The following is a 17,892-nucleotide window of genomic DNA, read 5'->3' on the forward strand; positions in this document are numbered from 1 at the left end:
GAAACACAAAATCTTTGTATAAAACACTGAGCTCACCTGCTCTCTTTACTAAGAGAAAAAGAAGACATATAAGAAGTAAAACTTCTTTAAAGAAACACAATGCTTTTAAGCTTCATCTTATTCCACAAGAGATGGAGCCCTGGAAAATACCAATTTTCCTGTTTTACTTGGCCAAGTTTTTAAAATTATTTTCTTTAAATGCACCTTCAAAGAAGCACCATTTTATCACCTATGCTCTATCATCAAACAGCCCTTTCACTATTCCAATGTATTCCTTGCTCAAACCAACTTTACTTTGCTTCTTGCACATCTGCAATCTGAGGCAGTCACCTTTTCCTGAGCTGGAGTCACCCTTTCCTGAGCTGGTGAATCCATTTGCAGGTAGCAACAGGCTAAGCCTGAAATCCTTGAAATCTGGAATTTGTCTGAGATCTGGCCTGTTCTTTACCAGAGGTGGGTTTGTTTAAAATAAATCAAGACCTGACAGAATGTTGTCCCCCACCAGGCTCACACAGACTCTGTCAGGAAGTCCTTTGCTTTGGGGTAATTCTACTTCAGTTAGTTCACATAGAAATATCAGTAGTTTCACATAAAACTGAGTAGTGACTAGGAAAAAATCTACTCCCAAGAACTTAGGTATCTGTAAGTTCACAGAAATAAGCCAGATAAATAGAATTCCTCACTCTTCCCACAAATTTCAGAGGAAAACAAAAGGAAGATAAGCTGACTCTCTTCAGTGCCGACCAATCAGCTTCCACACAACAAAAGTAGCTGTCTCCAATCTCCAAAACAGTTATGTCAACTTTCAGATGCTCTGACCTTCACTCATAACACAAGTATCTCCTCCTTAAGCAGAAGCATCTCTTCACTGCAGAGAGATTGCTTTTTATAGTTTTTATTTTAAAAACCTTAAAATTAACTATACAGTACTCCACAGTGATGTGAGTACCTCTTCAAAGTACAGGACGCACGCTTTCATGTCAGACCGTGCATTTTTTTCCACAATTACTATCACATCAATGAATTAACATTTACACGTTAATAAACTACAGTGACAACAGCTACTGATGTACGAATAGATAAAATATCAGAGATAAAAATTGACCTTTTTCTACATATTAGAACATGGTGGGTTTGCCATCAAAATTTCATGAAGGAACTGTACCAAAACAACCCAGACAAGATAAGGCACAGTGAAGGAGGAGCAGCAGTCAAAACACTGCTCTAAGTTCACACCAAGAAAACAAAGAACTAAAAAGCAGCAACTGTATCAAACAGGGAGCCAGAGCAGTGCCCCATGACAGAGGCAGATACTTCCAGGTACATACTCCCTGCCCTGATCCTCAAGGGCCACCAAATTAGGCTCTTGCCCTTCCCTTTCACAGTTTGCATTAGCTTGGCAATCTATGTGAAATTTGATGTTTCCAGATCAGTTCCTCCATACTTAAAAAACATTTGCTGCACGGCTGCTGACAGTGGTCCTTGACAAGAGGAGCAATTGCTACATCTCTCCCTTCAATCTCCAAGTGTTCACATTGCTTTAGAAGATGGTGTTGTCTGGCAGCTAAATTGAGATCCTGCACACGAGAAATCATCTGCTTCCTTTCTGCAGGTTTATGCTACTCTTTTCTAATTCCCCCTGCTAAGATACTCTCCAACTTTCAGCTTCGAGGATGTCTTTTTCAACAAGTGCTTTCATTTTTGATTACATGAGAAGTACTGCTTCAATTATCTCCTTTTCACAATACCACTGGTGACTGAAAAGGGTAACTACAGACTCAAGAAAGCACATCCTTTAGTTCCATCCCAGAAAAGGATCTACCGTGTTTCCTAAAAACCTGTATGGAGAAAAACAAGTGCAATAAATAGAATACAGTAAATGGCATGTACATACTTTAGTAATTGCTCCTGTCTGTGCTGTGTTCAGCCCGGTGTGCCCAGCCATCTGTGGAGATACTTGGGTTAAAGTCTCTGCCAGCACACTGCCTGCATTCCCCTGCATGGCAGGGGCAGAATATTGCATTCCTGCTCCCCTTCCTCTTCCAGCTGCCCCAAGAGATCCATTCATTACCTGCCCTTGTCCTTGCTGAGGCTGATTCATTAAACTGTGACCAGAATTACTGTTGAGAAGGCTCTGGTGTGTCTGACTGAAATTAGTATTCATACATATCCCAGGTCCAGTCTGTGATGTTGCAGGGCTGCTCGTCACCATTCCCACTTGTTTTTGTGCTTGAGAGTTCAGAGTTTGGGATGCAGGTGTGGTAGGTCCAGAGGTGCTGGCTGCTTGCTTGGCCAGGCCTGGAGCAGAGGAGTCTCCTGGGTTCAGTGGGCTCTTCCCCATGGCCCCCAGGTTCCCGATGCTCGCGCTGTTCGGCTGCCCCTGGACCTGAGCACCGACTCCCTGCTGCACGGGGCTGCTCGAGTTCACATTGCCAATTCCTGGGTTTAAGGAAGAGCCGCTGCTTCCCCTCAGAAGTTCAGAAAGTTGTTTGTGTTTGGAAGCCGCATCTGGAACGAGGTTCCCACTGCTGTTTAAAAGGCCCAACTCGCCATTGGGGATCAGCTCATCAGGAAGATCATTTTCCAAGTCAAACAAAGATCCGAAATCTACAAGTTAAAACAGAAACATGGGTGAGAAAACATGACAAAGGAGTAGCTATAATATTTATCTTTGCTACTTTGTACCGGTGTTAACAATGACAGGCATTCAGGATGTCTTTACCCAAGACTAGTCCCTGTGACACGAACTCCAGAGCCTTTTGGAGCACAGTCATCACACACTGTGCACGCACAACCATGCAGGGTACAGCACTGGCCAATAAACAGGTTTCCTGGCAAGAATTTTGACAAAACAAAGCTTAAGAAAATTAAGGTGGGATGAATACAATGATCTAATCCTTAAATTTCCCTTGTTTTGGCTACAAGATGAAGGCAGAAATAACATCAGATTATTTTTTCCTATTGATTTACTCTCCCAAAAGAGCAATTACATCACCTTTTCCAACCTCCTCTGTAATCCCAAGCCACCACATTTCACCCAGCAATTCTACCTCAACCCTGTCATTTATGTGTCAAAGAACATCTTCCAGCACTGCTTCAAAACTTCACCAAAGAACAACAATGATTTACTCAGCAGTCTGATCCCAGTCTCACATATAAAGACATTTAAGATCAGTTTCTAGTCATTGATTTGTACCACGATCTGCTACCTCAGAAGATCCCAAAAGCCACTCAGCATTTTCTCCTTGTAATGCCTCTTGAATCAAGTCACTGCTCGATTCCTAAACAGCTCAAATAATTCAAATTGCTCTGTAAGTGCCCAGCCCTCATTTATCATGCCCAATATTGACAGAGGTAATCCACACACTCTCCAGATGAGCAAAATAAATCAATCAAATCTTCATTAAGCCACTTGAAGGAACAGCTCTGCCTGGCTTCAACATCCAGACTAATAAAAAAGTGGTGGGGCTTTTTTTTTTCCCCTTTAAGAGACCAACTCGGGTTCACTAAAATATTTTATTGCACATCATAAGCAGAATCTATGTAACAAGGTTGTTACTTCACCGCATATAGGTACTTCCATGTGAAAATAAGAGTTACATATTTGAAGACATAAGGACAGGCACATACAGCAATATTTATAAACACCTAAGCAGACCAGCCTCAATACACCAGAGTAACTGTTCAAACATGCAATACATCTTTGAAGAATTTTCCAGTCCAAGCATGTGAACTAAAACAATCACTTCTCACTGTAACACAAATGTCTGAAAACTTTATTTTGCCCCCCAAGCCAGCCCTGACAAACCCCCGCCTTTCACACTGAGCAACAAACAACATTTTTTCCAGGTTAGAGCAAAGAAGAGCTCTTTACTAAAGACAGACATTCCAAAAGCTTCATTGTTTTAAAGTTTAATTCACTCTTCAACCACAAAAAATTGGTGCAAGACCCAGGCTGCAAAAATGATGTAAGACAGTACATTGAAAAGAAACAACAAACCTCAAGCAACACATAAACTGTATCACAAAGCACAGATGCATCACCACGCCATCTCAGTACACTTTAATATCACGCATTTCATCAGCATGTGCATTTCCAATTCAACCTAACTGAAGAAAAATTAATAGAAATGGTCACACTGCAGACTTGTAATGACTAGTGAATTACACAAAGAGGCACAGTAAACAAAGACAAAAACATTAAATTCTGGCTGTTTTGAGGCACTCAAAGCACCATATCCTTCAGGAGCCCACACCCTGCCATCAACACCTACCGGAGGAGACAATAATCCTTCCAGGACTGTGTGATGTCGGCTGTGAGGAATACACCCCGCTCAGAACAGAGCCCCTGCTCCCTCCCACGCACGGACCAAGCTAACATTTCATTTAGCAAGATTCACTAAAGTATTTTTCATTTCTCTTACTTGCTGCCTTTCCTTTCAGGTCTTTAGTTATCTTTCCTGCTTATCTTCTGGAAAAATTCCTGGTGTACCTTTGACTCCATGATCGCTTCATCTCTCCTCCTCTTTCCTACACAACCACTCCGCACTGACTATGCTGCAGTCTGCCACTTTCTCTACATTTTGGTTCTACTTTCCCTCTTCCAACTTCCCCTATTTCAGCCCAGAATGCTGGGAGGTTCTGGGAGGCTCTGCCACTGGCAGCAGCTGCAGCTGGAGCCAGACCACATCCGTCTGCCCGCAGGTGGGACACGGGGCCAGGGCTGAGGCTTCGCCTTTGTTAAACTCCTCTCAGCACCCCAGCTCTCCCCAAGTTCAAGGTTTACAGTGCTTGTTCACACAACCTCTGTAAAACCCACAGAAAGGTGTTCTTCCAAGCTTCTGCACCAAAACTGTTAATATTCCATGGACAAGAGATGTGTGGGTGCAGGGATAGGGGCAGAGAGGAAGACACAAAACGTGAAGGAGGAAGATGTTGCTGTGGCTTAAAGAGTAGCTTTTTCCAGCTCTATTTCAAAATGGGATGCCGGAGTATAAATGCTCAATTTGTTTTTTTGCTTGGCTGGCTGGACTCTCAGTCTTGCCAGAGCCAAGGACTGGAAATGTTTTTGCAGTTAACAAAAAAAGGGTGAAGAAAGCATTTGGGAATAGTGCCACTTAAAACCTGAAATAATCTACCACTCCTGAGCTCCTGTAAGAAGGCTGTACATTAAGGTTAGACATGGAAAACGGACAGCTCTGCCAGCAGGAAAATAAAAAGCAGGTAAACAACTTAACACAATGGTCCTGTAAAAATTCACCAAGAATTCAATTGTTCATGCAATGATTAATCATCTTCTTTTATATTTCATCAGAGTCATGCACATTAAAAACAGCAACACAAGGCACATTTTATAATGGTTATAAAATACAACAGAAAACAGAAATCTACTTCAGCATGTCTGCAACAAATCCATAAAGATAAGAGATTGTCTTGGCAGTTATAAAAAGAATAAATATATTTACACACATATAAAAATCTGCCATAATAAGAACACGGTCCATTTCTACTGACAGAGAAATGAAAAGCAACTGCAGTCTCTCCATCCTCACAAGAAGAACAGAATTGATCCCATTCTCAATGCTTCAACTGTTTCTCAAAGGCAGCTACCAAGAGGCTAAAAACCGAAGGATTCCTTCGCCTTTCCATGCAGTTACCTGAAGCAATGGTCAGAGAACACCTCTGCTGAGAAGTCCCACCGAGCCTTAACCTGTTCCATCCTCAAACCTGCCATGCATCCAGCACACATCAGAGCCGGAGAAGGGGTCTGGATTTTAAAGGAGAACAGATTCCCTAAATCCATAAGGCACATACCTCTAATTCGGCGCTCGGGAAGCAGCAGAGCTGACTAAGGCTGCGTCCTGTCTTGTCTCTAACACAGCACTTCTGATCCTAAACCTCACACCTTTCATTACCTTTGTCACATAAACCCAAACGTCCTCTTAACAGCACAGTACCAAAAAACCAGAGATGACGTTTTCTGGAAGGCATGGAAAAGCACTAGGCAAGTACCACACCCCCACTCTTTCCAAAGGGCTCCTTTTCCAATTTGAGCCTTCTGCATTCTATGAGCAGCGATTTTCACACATAGAAGATAACCATACTTGAGACACTTTCCCTCCTAATTTCAGTCTTAAGAGCTTAAATGTCACATATTTCTGCCTTCCTGGACAACACTTTCAGCAACCAGAATTTAAAAAAAAATAGATGTTCTGTTTCCTTCCAGGCCATCTCAGAAGAAAAAACCCCAAAACTGTGCTGCATCCCGAAAGCAGAACATTCTCATCTACACAACTGCTTGTGGCTGTTATGGGGAGACTTTCCTAATATACATATTCAGTCAATTAACTTGTTTCAATGTCACCATTTTTTCTCCTTTAGCTCAGCCTGGAGAGGTGACAAACATCCTGAGGTGTTTCATTATGTGACTTATTATCTCAAATGTATCTCACAGCAAGCAGGAAGCGAACTATCCAATTCAGTTTCATTTTTTACAGCATAATCCTTGCTCCAGACGTGACTGGGAGTTTCCCTGTCACAAGCCGACTGCTCGTGGCACGGAGCAGACACTGAAGTCCAGCACACAAGCAGTATTTTCACCGTGCCTTTCTTTCATGCCAACGTAGCTGTTACATTTCAGTGAGCCCAATTTTGTTTTGTAAGGCTTCTTTCAATCATGCCAGACCCCAGCAGACAAAGCCTCAACAGTTCAGAGCTCCAGCCATTCCCTAAAATTCACTGTCAGGTAGCTCTCCTCAATAGCCACACTGTGTGGCACAGTCAGCAATTACCACATCCATCCAGATTTCCTTTCGAGGTTTGAGGATTCTGTAATTTATTGTTTCAAAAAAGGCAATTATTGCATTTAATGTTTTAGAACAATTAAACAACGTGTTCATGGAAAATCTAAAATTTCCAGTAAGGAAACTCTAGATTTGTGTCGTTCCCTAATAAGACATGGAAAGCTTGGGAACTGACATGCATCTGACCTTGACTTTCAGCAGAGCAGCATCACTTCTTCCAAACACCACGTTTAACAACCAGGCTGAGAATGATGAGGGACCCAGCTGGGTTAAGGAGACCCTGACGGCAGGGTGGAGGGTGGTGAGAAAGAATGAGAGATGCAATACAGAGGATCTGGATGAGTGCAAACAATTTATGGCTTGAATAATAAAAGAGATTTGAATATTTAACGAAATTCATACCTGCCTGATCATTTAAACTACTTACACTTGGGATGAGAAAGGAATACAGTCTGGATTGCTCATTCCTAAGTCACTTGACTGGTCAAAACTCAAATATGTTTGAGCTGATGGTGATGAACCTCACCTTTGGGGATCCTTAGGACTTATCTCTAGAAAATTCACTGGAATCATCAACACAGCTCTCTCCTGTTGACAGGCCCTCAGTCACTCAGGTTGGGAGGGACACCAGGTCAGTCTGCAGCCCAGCCCTCCACCTCCTCTCAAAGGGCACATGCTCCAGCCCCCAGGCTCCCGAGCAGCCCTTCACTGAACTCATTCCAGCTTCTCTGTGATCTTCCCAAAGATGGACAGGAGGCTGAACAGTCTGTAGCAGACTGTATTGCCTTTTAAACCTTTTTGAAAAAGGGTTTAACACTTGCCTTCTCTTGCTTTCCTGTGGCTGGGATTTCAGAGACAGCTCCTAATATCACCTCCAATCCATTTTGATAAGGTTCAGCAACTAAGTGACTTTTCAAAACTGAAGCTTGTTACACAAACAAATAATGAAACTGATGAAAAAAAAAACCAGTTCTCTTCTAACCTCCACTGCAATACTACCTGTATTCCTGACTCAGGTCCTGACACCAGCTCCACCAGCAGACACACGAGCCAGGATAGGGAAAATGCACATTTCTATATCCTTTATACCACCACTAAGGTGTGATAACAACTACCACCTGACACAGGAAAAGTCACCTGTTCTGTCCCTGTCCTCCTCCTCACCTCCATGAAAAGAGCGTAGTATAAACTGAGATCCTTCCTTGGTCACACCAGGTTTAGTCCCCAGCCTCTCTTTCCACTTCCATGTTTTGTATCACGATGTCATAACCTCAAGGTTCTCTCTGCTGTACTTGTCCAAGTTGTCTCTACCATCTCTCTTTTGCTGCGTCCATAGTGACAACACCACCTGTGTTAAAAATCTAGAAAAACCTGAGATACTGGTTTATTTCAGAAATAATTAATAGGTTTAGGGATTATTCTACCCTTTCATAAAAATAAATCACAGATTACTTGAATGTTTCCCTATCAATTACGAAGTAGTATATGAGAGCACATTAAATGGCCCTTGCACCTGGCACGGAGGTTCATATAAAGAAGCAAATACGAAAAATACCCAGTTAAGAAGCTAGTCTCTAATCTCTTCCCAGAGGCCTGAGGTGAAGAAAGCTAAGGTAACCCCAAAATGCATGGCAGAAGCAGCCTGACAAGAGTGTTCACTCTGGTCTGCATTTAAAAGCATCAGATGGTAAATGATGGATTGCCTCTGCCTTCCTCTGCCCCTCTCCAAAACCATTCTTCCTCCTTATTGTTTCCCAAGGTATCTTCACTATTTTGACACAGTTGCCATGTGTGCTCTTGTGAATAAGTCTAAATCCCACCCAGCAGCATCCACAAGACACTCATGGCTACCGTCCCAGTGCACATGGCTACCAGGCTAACCCTCTAACTGACCAGAAGGCTTCAGTAAATTTATTTACCATAAGAAGAGAAACCTGGACAGAAGGAACAGGAGACAATCTGCCTATGGACTGGGAGACACCACACTGGGAACATCAGCTTCTCATTCACAAGATCGTCCCGATGAAGATGAAATACTTTAAGGTTCTTGGAGCACATTAACATTAACAGAAATGAGACTGCCTTCTCATCCTATCACAAACACACATCATGCCTCTCGCCCAAACTTAACAGCTGACAGAACATTAAAGTTCAGAATGACCCTTTTAAAAGGAATCATCTGAGAGTCTGGTAATTCACAGTGGGCACTTGCTGAAGTCAGCATGAAATGCACAGTCTGTACCAAACCAGTGTCTGCTTGTGCCTGCCTTGAGCTGGCTCCCACAGCTGCCAGACCCACAGTTCCCTTATGGCTGTGCCACCCTCAGTGCCCACCTGGAAAGGGAATGTGCACATAACCCACCAGGACACGAATCATCCCGATAAACTTCAGCTGTGACATTCCCTGGCCAGAGACTTCTCAGTGAATGCATTGCCAACACAGGTGGTTCAGGTTTTGAAGTGTTCAGTTCCTCATGCTCCCCACAATGACTGACAGCGTCAGTGGTGAGAACTCGAGCTCAGTTCTGGCTCAGGAGCTCCCTTCAGCTACACCAGTCCTTCTATGAAAATTCCCACCTTAACACAGCTTCTCCAACAGAACCACAGTACAGGGCTATTCTGGGAGGAGTGAAATACATAAATACATACTTGAAGTAATATTATGAAACAAGGAAAAAAAATAAGCCACATTACTATGAAACAGACAAGTCTGGGGTCTCCTCTGTCATGTATAAAAGCTGCAGAAAATACAGATGCCATTCTTTTTAATGCCATTTTTTCCCTCCCTATTTCTGATACCAAATTTAAGGGTCTTCTGCTTGGCAACTCAAATTCAGCTGTGCAAGGACATACAACCCGAAACAAACCAAATATACATGAGGAAGCAACAGCAGACAGGCACTTAAAACTAACGATTCTTGTATACTTATGTCTAAAAAAGCTTCCAGCTGTAACTGATGACACAAAAAACCCCAACTCCCTCATGAATATTTTACTTTAAAGCACTGATTTCAGTGAGATGAGGCTGTTTTGAACCACTGTCGTTAATACTTTCCTTTAGGAAGTTTATGAACTTAGGAAAAAACTTCAGGGCTATTCCAAACCAGACTCATACTCACTACTTACTCAACTCAAGCCACTTGGTAATTTCCCCATCTCTTTTCCCCATGGGATGACACTGTACAAGAGATGACACAGAAGTGATGTCATCAGCAACACCCACTAAGCCAGCTACCCAAGTGGCAAAGCTGGGCAGAGCAAGAGAGCAGCTCGTGCTCTCCTGGTCACACACACACACGGACAGGGGCTGCAATCTCATGTCCCATTTTACTTCTCACTCTGCAGCAGGTTGTTTCCAGCTCTGATTCCTGTCTCTGCTGTGTCCCACTGCAGCATGAAAGTGACATGTGATGAAATGCCTGAGAGACGGGGAGGAACAGTCATCCAGGGAAGAACAACTCCTTTTCCTAACGCTGTCTTCCCCAAAGAAGCTTTCACAGCCCTAACAGTGACTGGCAGGGAAGCGGGGAATTATTTTACAGACTTAAAAATAAAAATATATCCATACACAAATTGCAAACCAAAGAAACTGTATTTATCCAGTGTCATAAATAAGACCCTTATTTCTCAATGGTGGCAAATAAAAAAAGCAGAAAAGGAAGAATATGTTAAGAGATTTAGATTACAAATTATAATTATCTCTGCTAATGGAAGTTGCAGTTTTCTTTTAATTCACACTTATCATTCTGCAAAATACTTAATAGTATTTGTTGCAGCATCTTTATTAAAGAGTTTTCCAAATAAACAATTTAGGTTCTCTCTGTATCTCAGACATCTGAGAAGACAGATGGAAAACATAACATATGTTAAAAGGAAGATTTACAAAGCAAAAATTCTTGAAAGTGTAAACCAAATTAGGGTGGAAAGTGTTAGATTTCTAAGTTACCCCTCATGTTTTTTCACTGTATAAGAACAAACCCCAGAATTTTTAAAATTGGGTTCTTCAACTACCCCCTCCACCCTGATTTCGCACTAACCTGTGGTGTTTTCTTAATAGGGTGAGGGGATTTTTTTTCATGCTCTTCTCTCTTAGCAGGTAGCAACACTAAGTAAAATACCTAATAAAGATAAACACTAAGAATATGTTGGAGTTTTTAATATGAAGCTGCAGGTATAATAAAAAAGCACAGCATGTTGCTGTAGAAATAATTAATGGCACTGGACGATGACTCCAAGGAATGTCCAGCCAAAATAGAAAGTGAATAATCTGCAGCAGAAAACTGGGAATCATTTCACAAGCTACCAAGAGATGTCTGGAGTACAGCAAAGACACAGCCTGTATTCCTGCCTGCTGCTGGCAGGGCTTCTCCAGGAGTTCTATGCCACTGTACAAGACAGCATTTTCCTAGTTAACTTTAAGTCACTGGAGGGGGAATAAGTTTGAAGTCCCCAGTACACGCGCAATAGTCGAAGTATGAATTTCAAAAAATAAAGGAATGGGCAAAAAGGTAGAACTGTGGACTGTCACATATAATCAGGCTAGCAGATCATCTGCTCAACCTTTCATCCCACACAGACATGAGTACCAAACTCCTTGGAAAAACCTGTAACAGCCCACAAACACTGAGAGAGTACACAATACTCTGCTATCAGCAATGCCACAGGAACTGGCAAGAATCAGCTGTGCTAGACTCTATAAAAGAGCCCATTTCTAATCTCACAGATCTCCTGTCCCAGATCACAAACGCTGGCATCAAGTTATGCTGGTCAGTCACTTCAGGTGAAAAAAAAAAAAAAAAAATCCAGTTTGTATCAAGCTTCTAGCTAAAAGTAAACATCTTACTCGGCATCATCCTTTCCCATCCACCAGCCTCATGGTTCCATGAGTCTTAAACAAGATAACCATGAAGCATTCCACAAGAAACAATATAGCCATGAAATATCCCCGTCTCATTTTTCCCATCCCGGAGAGTTAGGGCACAAGAACAACAAAACAAACAAGCAAAAACTAACGAAAAGGACATTCCCGTAGAATAATGACAACTACACACACTCCTTCACCTACACCTTTTCAGAAAATGAATTTGTTCCCTAAATTTTCTGCCTAAAAATGACAGTGTGTTCACTCAATGAAATTATCCTTTTCCTTCTTCCAGGGAGAGAATAAGGAAGTGTGCGTGTAACTGTGATTCTTCCTGCCACAGCACACACACGACACTCAAGGTTTTTCATACGAAACAAGAGCAGACTGATTACACAGGCTTCCACGAAGCTTTTCAGCCACGCAGGAATGAACCCTTTAAAACATCCATACTAATGCTTTCACGTGCCCAAACAAAATCTGGGTTTAGATTACCAAGACGTCACTCTATCTGAAGTCTCTGCTAAGAATGTGAACACAGGCTTAGAAAACCATGCTGTCTTTCCTTAAGCTACTTTGCTTTTTGTCCACCTCTTTGCAAACTAAAACCTAAATCCACTGCAATACACCTATCTGGTTTTTGGCAGGAGAGCAGGATCAAAACAGGCTGCGCATCGACACGAACTCCCTTCTGCGAAGTTCTGTGGCTGCCTGGGAGTCAGCCAGAGATCTACTTATCTCTGCACGTAGGGAGGCACGTGCAACAGGGCCAGCCCCGTGTAAAATCCGGGCCCTGGATGCCAACACACGGGCCGGGAAGAGCACAGGAGTTATCGGGGAGCTTGGCCCGCAGCTTTTGCAGCAGCAGCCACGCGGCTTAATCTGTGCAGGATCGGAAGTTAGGGAGCAGAAAATAATTTTTAAAATCAACAAAACCCCTTACCCAAGAAGTGTGAAGTGAAAACCTAGCTCGAATGGACTTTGGAAGCTGCACGTGCCATCTTCTTCCCAACTTCACCTACTTCAGGAATTTGTTAACTCCTGACGCCATCAGGGACACCCTCTGCTCTGGCCCAGATTACGCTGTGTTGTTTCTGGAACTGGCGCAGCACCACAGCAGCAGAAGCTGCAGTGAACACAACGAATGCAAACAGCAGCATGACTTTAGTGACACCCGGACCCTCACCAAGCTACCTGCAGAAGGGACCACAGTCCCACAGGGGCCCCTGAACACCTCCAGCTGCGCTGCTGCTCCATTCAGGCACGTTTTTCCCAACCAGCCAGAGACCAGCTCAAGAACGCCGCCAGGTCTCTCTGTATATTCTGCTGAAGGACCAATGCCAGCAATGTACAAAACAATCACAACGCTCAGCACTGAAATAACACACTGCCATAAGCAAAGTTACTGTAATTCTACTTTCTGTAGGAGTCCCTTGTTGATTCTGTGGCGCTGGATGAGAACATCTCACAACAGCCACAGAGGAGACAAATGTTTAGGTATGAAAACGCCTGTGTATCCAATAAAGCAGTAATTAGACAAAAGCGCTACTCCTACCTGGCTAGACAAGGAAAAATCTTTCCCACGGACATTTTACCACAGGAGTCAGCTCGTTCAATACGGCACAGTAATGGCAAGCGAAGTTAACAGCCAGGAGTCTTAACCTTCCTTATTGATACAAAGAGCAGCAGGGCAACTGCAAAATGGGACTATCGTGAAACTTAACGATGGTCACAGCACCCATTTCTGTTATCCTTTCATCTCTGCGCCCTTCCGCAAGATCAGACACTGGATTTAGCTGCCTCGGTTTAACAGAAAAGGCCGTATTTTCACAAGGTAAGCAGACCAATTTCAACGACACAAACTTTGCCCCGGTAAGCTGAGGAGCTATTTTTATCAGAAAGATTAAAGGCAGCTAAAACTTACCCTGACAAAAGGAGTTGCTTAACATCACCGCATCAAAGCATCAAGAGAAATATAAACAAGGAGGAGAGCAGTTGCTTTCTGCCCAATGTTCAGGCCTGCCTTCGGAGCCTCGGGTGTGAGCATTCGCAGGCTGGAGCTGAACTGTTCGGCCGGGCCCAAGGCGGCGGCTGTGAAAGCACGTCCCCCTCACGGCAGCCGCAGCGCGCACCAGTGTGGGGCTACCACTGCAATTACAATTCTGCTCCACAGAACAGAGTTCTGTTCAACTCACTGCTCATCCAGGGCGAAAGCCTCAGACCCATCTCCCTAGGCTGCCCCGATCACAAAGGCCACTTTCCATAAACTTTTCCATTTAAGCCCCAGCACCAGGGAGCAGCCTGGTTTAGTGCCAGGAGCAGGCATTTGACAGCAATCACTACTCAAACTATTTGTATCGCCTGCCACAATGCACAGAAACCCCCAGCGATCCTTCAACAAGCAGCATTAACTGCTGGCAACAAACCTAGAAGTGCTTTTCCTAAAAACAACCCTCTCTTTAAGTGCACAAACACTACCCGCACCCTTGGCAGAGAGGTACTTTTGCCTGTGGAACACCAGGACGATGACAGAACTCCACGGGCACACTCGTCCAGAATACAACTTGGGGTTTGCCACCCCAGTGCCCCCAGGCCCCCTGAGCCCTGCAGAACTTTCTGCAGATGCTGGAGTTCGCACATCCAGCACCACACGGAGCTCCCCGAGACACACGAGAACTTGCTGAACAGGACGTAATTAACACTGAAGCATTCCAGAACAGCCCAAGTGAACTTCAAAAAAGAAAGAAGAAAGAAAAAAAAACACCACCAAAAAAACAAGACACTGGCTACCAGGAGAGTCTAAAATGTCTCACTGAAGAATTAAAGAACCGTAAAATGTATTTGTCCTGAGTTAAAAGAGCATTTCGCAGCAACCTCGCAGATACAATACAATGTTGTGTATCGGCCTTCCATATAGTCTGGTGCTTCCAGACTTCCTTAACGGGGCTCAATCACAAGACCTCACTAAGAAAGTCCCTGACAATTCTTATTTGATACTGTTTCTTTCTCCCTTGTTTCATTTATTTGCAGGCTGAGAAGAAAAGGTTTCCACAAAAAAACCCTAAAGGACCCAAGCGTCTGTAAACTGTTGCCAAATGCAGACTGAGCAAGACCGAAAAAAGCCACAGAATTTATCAGCTCAATTATAGTAATAATTTTTTTTTCAGTCTATGAAAACACAGCAGGCATAGCATGATTAACTTATCACTAGCCCTTCCACACGATTCATTAATCTCTGAAAGAAGAAATTCAAGTCCAACAGACTTTGTGTTCCTCTGAACGCGCTCTTTCAGGGAGTGAAACAGTCGCAAGACCGGGAGAGGCCGGTCTAGGCACACATGTTCTTGTGCACACACGTGTGTATTTACAACGAGCACACGCTGGCTGGAAAAGAGACATTGTGACGCGTTTTATTATCTACAAACCCATCACAATTGAAGAAAAAGGCACGCCAGAGACACTACACGACACAGACAAGCCGCAGTGACTGTCAGGCTGCCGGGCATTTCGGCATCCGAGCAACCCCGCAACTTCAATTGTTATCTGCAAATCGTTTGGGGTTTAAAGGAAAAATACTTGAAACAGTTTAAGCCAAATGCCTTAAAACCTCGGTCACAGGTTGGGAGGTAGAAAAAAAAACCACGAAGTATTAGCTGGAGGGTAGAACTAGATGGTCTTCAAGGTCCTTTCCAACGCAAATCATTCTATGACTAAGAAGCTATTCAGGAGTTTTTATTCCGTAGTGTGTCACACAGGGGCACAGCGAAAAAACCTGTACAGGGCTATTAGTTGTGGGTAATCTGTGGGGTTTAAGGAGTAGATAAAAACCTCAACTATCCTTCCAAGAAGCCACCTTCAGCTTTAAGCTAAAGGAGGGTAGATTTAGATTCGGTATCGGGGAGAAATTCCTTCTTGAATTGCTGACGGTAGCGAGGCCCTGGCACAGGGTGCCCAGAGAAGCTGTGGCTGCCCCATCCTTGGAAGTGTCCAAGGCCAGGCTGGACGGAGCTTGGAGCAAGCTGGGACAGTGGAAGGTGTTCCCCAAGGCAGGGGATGGAACAAGACAGGCTTTAAGGTCCCTTCTAACCCGAACCATTCCACGATTGTACAATAAGCAGGATGGTCGGTGCTTCCCATGCCTGGCCCTTCTCCTTCCCTCCCCGCACCCCACTCACCTGTGCACCCCCATCACCCAAACCGAGGCACTAAAAACGAAGATGATGGAGGAGAAGAAGGGAAACCAAACTCAAAAACCGTCTCTTTCCAACCGCTATTTATAGCCGGGACGGTACTCGGCGTACGGGTCCCGCCCGGTAACTTCGACTGCAGGAGGCCCAACCCACCCCCGCCAGGAACCGCGGCAGGGCGGGCGGTCCCCCCGGGCCCCCCCTCCGGCGGGGCGGTAGGGGCGGGGGGGGGGTGTTGGGGGGAGAACCGCCGTAGAGCCCCGCCCGAGCCACCCCCGCGGCCTTACCTGTGCTATCGCTGGCGGAGAAGCCCGGCGAGTTGAGCTTGGCTCGCTTGGGGTTGGGCGGCCCGTCGAGTAAGTTCTCCGCCATGGTGGCCGAAGCGGCGGAGCCGGTGATCGTTGTCGGAGGGTGCTCGGGGGGGGCCGAGCTCGCTGTCCCCGCTCCTCCGCCGCACGGGAACCCAACAGCGCCGCTCAGTGCCCGGCCGGCCGCCCCCGCTCCCCCATGCCGGGCCGCCGCAGGCCGCAGGGAGGAGGGCTCGGGGCGGGGAGCGAAGGGCCCAGCGCCCCCTCCCTGCCGGCCGCGCTCCTCCCGGGCGCTCCCCCCGCCGCGGTGCCCGGATGGCGGCTCAGGCCGTCACTCGGGGCGCATTCCGCCCCCCCACACGCTCCCCTCGCCTCGCCCCGTCCCCTCCCCTCCGCGGCGGCGGCTTCGCCCCGGCCCCCGCCCGCCGCCCGCCCGCGGCCGAGGTAGGGGAGGGAGGAGGGGGGGGGGAGGAGAAGAGAAGGGAGCGGGGGGAGGGGGGGGGGGGCGCAAAAATTAAAAAAAAGGAAAAAAAATCACCAAAAAGCGGAAAAACGCGCCGACCCCCCAAAAACGCCCCAAAACAATGAGCGCGGCGCGGCGGCGGCGGCGGCTCCCGGTGGCGGCGGCGGCGGTCGGTTGGCTCCGGGCGGCTGCGCCCCGCTGGCTCGAGCCCCCTGTGCGCGTCGGCGGCGCTCGGCGCGGCTGCCCCGTGCGGCGGCGGGGCGGCCCCGCTGCCCCGGCCCGGCCCGGCCCGGCCCGCTCCGCCCGCGCCGCGCTCCGGCTCCGCGACAAGATGGCGGCTGTTGATTCCTCAATTAAAAAAAAAAGTTTTTTTTTCTCTTCTCTTTTCCAGAGCCCTCGGGGGCGGGGCGGGGGCGGGGCCTGCGCGCTACGTCACCGCGCTCGCGGCGCGGCCCCGCCCTGCCGGAAAGGCGCGCGCGGCGCCGGAAGCGCCCGGCGCCGTCCTCAGTTGCTCCGCTGAGGGGCTCGGGGACGGTGCGGGGGTCGGGCGGCGACCCCGCCCCACACACCGTGCCCGGGCTGCCGTGCGCTCCCTCTCCGCCGCCGTGCCCCGCCTCGGTGCGCTCCGCTACCACCTCGCTCTCCTCTGTTTGCTTCGGTCGGGGCTCCCCCCCCGCAGCACTCCCTCACAGCGTCCCCTCTCCGTCTCCCCTCAGATGTCTCAGGTGCCTACTCCCGGTGCCCCCTCATAGTAGACTCCCTTCAGTCCCCTCAGAGTGCATTTCTTCCCCCTTCCCCCCCCTCAAGTCCTCGCCTCGGTCCTTCCTGTTTGCTCCTGTCGGGGCTCCCCCTCAGGACCCCAGAGAGCTGTCCCTTCACAGCGTTCCGACTCCCCTCAGATGTCTGTTCTCCGCTCACAGCGTTCCCCGCAGTCTCCCCTCAGTTCTTCCCTCACAGCGACCCCTCGAAGTCTCCCCACAGTCCCTCTTTCCCCTCAGTCTCCTCGTAGTGACCCCCACAATTTCTCCTCACAGTCTCACCATGGACGGCTCATTGGCCCTTCAGAGTCTCCCCTCAGTCTCTCAGAGCCCTCGCTTCAGTTGTTTGCCAGCCTCCCCCCACAGAGTCCCCTCTCTGACTCCCCTCAGATGTTGCAGTGCCCCTCTCACAGTGTCCCCTCAAAGTCTCCCCACGATCCCCCCTTCCCCTCTCAGTCCTTTCAGAGTCACCCCCACAATCTCCCCTTCCAGTCCCACCACAGATGGCTCAG

General features: G+C 46.7%; 1 protein-coding gene across 5 annotated transcripts in view; it reads right to left on the minus strand.

Moving 5' to 3' along the window:
- The window catches only part of CREBBP (CREB binding protein), a 97,283-nt gene extending 80,391 nt beyond the window's left edge, over window positions 1-16,892 (minus strand). For 4 of the 5 annotated variants that reach the window (XM_066198348.1, XM_066198347.1, XM_066198346.1 and 1 more), the window contains exons 1-2: window positions 16,139-16,892; window positions 1,895-2,607 (exon numbers count right to left, since the gene is read on the minus strand). In XM_066198348.1, the coding sequence (XP_066054445.1) occupies window positions 1,895-2,607; window positions 16,139-16,223 (798 nt within the window). In that variant the 5' untranslated portion in view covers window positions 16,224-16,892. The remainder of the gene's footprint in view (window positions 1-1,894; window positions 2,608-16,138) is intronic. The other variant, XM_066198349.1, reaches the window with a different exon arrangement.
- Window positions 16,893-17,892: the final 1,000 nt, after the last annotated feature.

This window comes from Chamaea fasciata, unplaced genomic scaffold, assembly GCF_029207755.1.
Source record: "Chamaea fasciata isolate MVZ Bird 193981 ecotype frontalis unplaced genomic scaffold, bChaFas1.0.hap1 SCAF_16, whole genome shotgun sequence".
Classification (NCBI taxonomy): domain Eukaryota; kingdom Metazoa; phylum Chordata; class Aves; order Passeriformes; family Sylviidae; genus Chamaea; species Chamaea fasciata.